General features: G+C 36.3%; 1 protein-coding gene across 1 annotated transcript in view; it reads left to right on the top strand.

The window, feature by feature from the left end:
- Positions 1-3,293, top strand: part of LOC104075783 (thyrotropin-releasing hormone-degrading ectoenzyme-like) — a gene marked incomplete at both ends in the record, with an annotated part of 43,860 nt that extends 40,567 nt beyond the window's left edge. Inside the window, 2 exons of the mRNA XM_009576409.1 lie at positions 2,437-2,604; positions 3,153-3,293. Coding sequence (XP_009574704.1) covers positions 2,437-2,604; positions 3,153-3,293 — 309 coding nt within the window. The remainder of the gene's footprint in view (positions 1-2,436; positions 2,605-3,152) is intronic.
- Positions 3,294-6,120: the final 2,827 nt, after the last annotated feature.

The following is a 6,120-nucleotide window of genomic DNA, read 5'->3' as shown; positions in this document are numbered from 1 at the left end:
CTTTTAATAGATCTGGTCAGCTTTAAGAATTTTCTGGTTTCCTTGGTCTTGGCTTAGCACTTCTGTAGGGACCATGGAAGCAATTGCATAGACCATCCATAAGACCAACTGGTCTGGATAGATCTGAGGAAAGTTACTAACTTCTTTCAGTGCGAGCCAAGCTTTTTGGGGCATCACAAGATCAAAGAAAAAAATCTAAGAAGATGCAAGGAAGCATCAAGGGGGAGTAACTGCGGAACCTGCATTTTTTGGAGGTCCCATCTATGTGTTGGTGACCTGTAAGAATTGCTTGAGCTATGTGGTCATAACCATAGCAATGCTGATTGCCTGGCACGGCTCAGGATGGGCATGTTCTCACGCAGTGATTTGGTGGTGGGAGGAGAGGAAACAATAAGATCTTGAACCATGCCAAGATCTGCGCTGTAGCACCAATCTACACTAACTAGATGGTAGCAGTTCCTGGCAGAGATGAGACATTGCACCTCTGATTTTGCTTTAGAAGGCAATATTGCTGGAGTGTGCTGCGCATAGTTAAAAGTTTCATATTCCTAGCAACTTTAAAATGGATTACATTTTTCTTGCCTACCCTTTCAGTTTTGCTTTGGAGAGTTTACTCCTGAATAAATGTCTGGGCTTGTCTGCATCAAATGCAAAATACCTCAGCACTAGTCAAGACAGCCCTTTGTGGCTCTTTTAGCATGGGACTTTGCTAAAAACGCTCCAAGAAGCAGCACTATCCTGAGCCATGGCAGCTCAGCAGAAGCAGAATTCATCTAAACCTGCAGACACCCCCTCTGAGCTGATGACTACGCTTGCCAGAGAATGTGAATAAAGCCTCAACATCAGGACTTTTGTACGACTCAGAAAAAAGCATAACAAAAAAGCAGTAGGCATTAATTCCCCAAAGTCCTTCAGCCAGCAGGAGGAGGAGTGCACTTTTTTTTTCCAGTTTTGCTTTAGTTTAGCTACATATTCCTTTTATTCTTTTTCTCAAGAAACCATCATAGCGGTTGGGACCAGCTAACCTCATAGAGGCAACAACAGTTTTTAACCCTTCACAGTCGTCAATATATGGTTTCCTACCTTGCCTGAAATACTGAAGAGGAACCAAAACTTTGAAATGCTAAAAAGCCACACTGGTTTCATTTTCCAGGGACTCAGACATGGCCAAAGTTTTTTTTACAAAAACACTCATCACAGAGCCTGACAATAAAAAATTTCAGTGGAAGAAACATTTTTTTCTAGGAACGAATAGATGGGAGTAAAAGAACCTCTTTGGTTCTTGACTGGGATCGCCCAGTCTATGGTATAAGACTTTGGAGAAAGTCTTATAATTAAAGTCTTGATGTAACCTTTTCTTTCTGTGTTGTGTAAGATTTGATATCAAATTTTACAGAGGTAATTTCATTCTTTGTTCCACTGTATTACTGCCCAGGCACTGACAGCAGCTGTATGTACTTCTAGATTCTCTTAATAGGTCTTGCATATGAAGTTCCAGAGGCGTTTCGGCACAGTTATTAGTAACTAGAGAACCGTGTTTTGGTATAATTTTTACCAACAAGAAGAGGGCGTTCTTTCCTGCAAATCAGAAGCGTATTCCTCTGAGAAATATCTAGCTTTATCTGCAGGAATACCCTTTAGGTCATAAATGTTTCGGCTTCTATGCTTGTATAGGAAACATAAGCAGGGTAGGAAATTGAAAGCCCAACTGAGATCTTTTTCGAAGAAAATGGTACATATGCACATCCTATACTAGGTCTGAATTTGGCTTGAAGAAGCTTTCATTTAACTGTAGTCTGAGTTTATATTACTTGAGCAGTAATCACAGTTCACAACCATCCTATGGCATAGCTGGTTTTGTACTAGTATTAATACGCTGAAAAAATGAACAGATCTTGCTATTTTCTTTACTCCTGAAAACACCATTTTTAGGTAGCATTGTCTCAGCGCATCCTTCCTTACTTGTATGTTACTGTCTGAAGATGGAGCACTTTACAGCACAAGCAAGGGGGAGTTTCTGGCTGATGAGCTCCCGTTCTGAAACCTCAGCACTAAGGACAAGAAGAGGAGATTTGGCTTAGAGCCCAGCAACAGAGTGATAAGATCCTGTGCTAATTTGGAGAGTTTATGTTACTTGTCCTGCAGTTTATGTGGTACATTATGTGTTGATGAACTGGATGACCATAATTTATAGTCCCCTGACAACGTGACAGTGTTACGAAAAGAATGGCAAGCATGTGTTACCCATTAGAAAATCCATTAGGATGGCCTGGAAGATTTTGGGGACAGTGAAGAGATGCAAATATAGTTTTCCAAGAAAAGATTACTGTTGCACTTTAATTTTGGAGTCTCATAAATGTAGTGATGTTCCTCCTTTGTTTCGAGTATCAGGAGGCTGCTTATTTACCACAATGGTATTACTGATTTCTTTTGTAGCATTCCACTCAATGTGAGAGACATTGTCTACTGTACAGGAGTTTCACTGATGGATGAAGATGTATGGGAGTTCATTTGGATGAAATTTCATTCTACCACAGCAGTGTCTGAGAAGAAAATATTATTAGAAGCTTTAACTTGCAGTGATGACAGAAACTTGCTTAACAGGTACAAAAATATTATATATCTGTATCTGACTATTACCAATAATCACTTCAACATTTGTGGATCATCACTTCAGCTTTGGTCTAAATGAAAGAACTTTGCTTTTCAAGCACAGGCTTACTGTCTGTTTAAACTGTCTTATGTTTTTGCATTAATGCATATGAAAAGTGACACATATTTTGTCTTTTCACTTCCAAATTTTCCTATGTTAATTGGAAATGTTTGAAATCTTATAATAATTGCTGTTATTTTTTTATTAGCATATCCTTTATTTAAATATATTGACCGGTCTGATCTTACTGATTTCATAAAAATGCACATGTAAAGTTCCATTCAGCTTTTACTGAAATCCTTTTACATCAAGACTTTTCTGATTCATAAATGTGTCTGGTCTTTGGAATCACAGAAATAAACCACTGAACTCACTTGGAAACTTAAACTAACCATTTGGCAGTGATTTTTTTTTTTTCTGAGAATTTTCTGATGTGCTGTTTTTGGACTATGTGTTGGTGAATCTAAATAGGACTTTTTTTCCTTGTTTCTCCCACTAGGCTTTTGAATTTGTCTCTCAACTCAGAAGTTGTCCTGGATCAGGATGCAATTGATGTGATAATCCATGTAGCTCGAAATCCACATGGAAGGGATCTTGCTTGGAAGTTTTTCAGAGAAAAATGGAAAATATTAAATGCTAGGTAAAGATAAAAAGTCTAAATTTATTTTCATTTTCTTATTTTGATGTAATTCGTGTAAGTATTGTATATGTATGTATTCATGTAAGTTCCTGAATCTAATCCATTCTCTTCTAATCCATAAATAGAGATGTCTCTAAGTATGAAATACATACATATGAGTCATAAATGCATTTATTTGTGGATTATCACATACATGCATAGAAACATTTATCTCTTAGCAATCATCTGTATATATATCTATTACTGTATTGTGTCTGCGCTTATGATAATGAATTCTATCTATATGTCAAGTGCTGCTGTTCTACTTTTACACAGATAAAAAACCAGCAGTTCCCAAAGGAATTTTGCTGATTTTAAGTCTGATAGAAAAAAAATCTTTTCAAGAACATTATTTCAACTGTGGAAAAAACCACCAAACCCTTTTTGAAACATTTCCATTTTCAAAAGGATGCTAATATAGTGTCATCTCCTATCTTTCCACTCTGTGTTTCGGGTGAGTTTCAAGTAATAGAGGAACAACATTTTGAATTAAAAATAGATGTACAGGAAGGAAAAAGCATTGTTCCTTATACCTACTTCTCTTTCTCTTTGAACAAATGCTACATGCTCCTACTCAGAAGCCCAGTCAACGTTTTAAAATCCTTATTGATGAAGATTTTGATATTAATTCAATGAATGAAAAATTTCTTTAGTTCTTTAGGGACAGCCTGAGGGTCTGAAAACCTGAAAGATTTCACAGCAGCTCATCTGATACTGACAGATTAGAAGGGACCATAACTCGGATGAGGTTCAAGTTCTTAAAGGCAGGTGTCCAAGAACTTCAGACACCCCATGCCAGGCCATTCCCATGGTGTTGGCAGAAAAAGTATTGGAGATCTGTTCTGTTCTGGACTTGTGAGGAGCCATCTAGTATACCACAGAATATTTGAAATGGTGTATTTAAGATGCTGTATTTAAGCAACTAAATCCTAGTGCCTGATGAATACAGGTACAAACTTAGTATAGGTTTCATGGCATCAAAAGAAGAGCCAAGGAAACTCAGAGACTGTGCAACTTTCCTAAAGATTCAAAAAATTGTTCATGCTAGTTTGGATAATACTTTATAGTATAGTGGGATTTTAGAAGAAATTCAGCTGGGAAAATAGGTTTGAGCTGGAAGTGGTTTTGGAAGTTTATGTTGCAGGAGCATACTTTTTGAAAGCAATTTCCAAAAAGCTTTAAGAGTGCTGAAGTTTAAAAATTAAGAATCCTCTGCTTCTGGTATGATTATTCCAGAAAAGTGGATGGCAGACCCATTACTATTATGCAACCCAGTGCAGTTAGTTATGCTCTGGAAAGCAAATAATTTTTCAGTTTCCTCCAGGGATTTATACAGAGTTTAGGCATAAATCTGTCAAAATCTGTATTGCTACAAACACATATGCAGAAGTTGTGTCTTGCTTTAGCAAGTATGTTCATCTGACAACCTAGCTAACAGCTGTGATTTTAGACATGGACAAGGTTAAGCAGTGTAGACAAATGGACAAGATTTAGAAAACTATGCCACATGCCAGACTTCTTGTGTGTTTTAATTTTAAATAGCTTAACTTCACCTAAAATTTGAATTTTATTTATCTCACTTGCTTGGAATGCATTACTGTGTTATCGGAGTTCCTAACAATCAGCAAAGCCTCATCAAAAACCTGTTATTGTCCTTTTTTTAATGAGAAAATAATAGTCTGTCTCTTTGCCCAACACTGACTTTATGTTATCTACATTCAGTTTGATCTCCAAACACAAGTCAGAGCCACCAAAAGGGTTGTCGCAGTTGCATTTTTCTGAAAGGGACATCCAGTTAAGTTTCTATCAATCGCCAAAAGATTTAATGCAGTGGAATTGAATAGTTCATGCAAGCTGTACATATGAGATGTATAATGAAAATAACTTTACTTTGTAATTATAGATTAAAACCTTTTAAGAGAGACTTGGAGAGGATGGAATTAGTCTAACACCTTGCCTCTTAAAATGTTCAGTGAAACAGTGACGTGATAGAATGCAAAATTAGGCTTCTGATTTAAGCTTGCCACTCAAGTACATTTTTAAAATACAAGTTTTATTGTGGAATTATGGTTCAAGTATACTCTGTCTCAAGCCATCTTTTTTCGACAATTATAATTTATTATTTAATTTTATTTAAAATTAAAATACTTTGTATGAAACATTAATTTAATAAGGTGATATCTCAATGGTATTTTCCATTGAATTTATTATAAAAGTTGTTGATATTTGAGATAGTAATATGAAATAGCTGAGGGTGATTAAATTACACTATAACACTATTTCCTCTACCTTTAAAACATAGCATGTGAAAGAGTTAGAATGACAACAAAATATTGTTATCCTTTTATATTTTTACAGTATGCTTGTATTCATATTGTCCAGAAGATACTGATAATGTATAAAGTCTTCAAAATCACTCATGTCCCATTTACAAATGTGACTTAGAAATTGAGGTGCCTAACAAGTCTTTTGTAAGAAATCCGTGGGACTAAGACTGCTAAAATTCTGAAAAAGAGAATTGAAAATACTATGCTTGAATTCCTGTTACCTGAGCATGCACTACCTTGGCTCCTAAATCATTTTCATTGTGTGTTCCCGTGTGTGTCTGTGTGTGAAAATTTAATCCAACAGCTGCCTATAAGAATTCCTTCATTCTCAAGTGCTGAATCATTTGTCTGCATTTGGGAATTTGCCAATATTTGGGAAAGCATTTACATGTCTCCAAAGTAAATGGACTATGCTGCCTCTCAGGTTGGGTTCACACTCTTCGCTGGGTAAAAAACTGGCT

This window comes from Fulmarus glacialis, unplaced genomic scaffold (genome assembly GCF_000690835.1).
Source record: "Fulmarus glacialis isolate BGI_N327 unplaced genomic scaffold, ASM69083v1 scaffold44624, whole genome shotgun sequence".
Lineage (NCBI taxonomy): Eukaryota > Metazoa > Chordata > Aves > Procellariiformes > Procellariidae > Fulmarus > Fulmarus glacialis.
The sequence above is the reverse complement of the archived record's forward strand: the minus strand, read 5'-3'. Positions and strand labels throughout refer to the sequence as shown.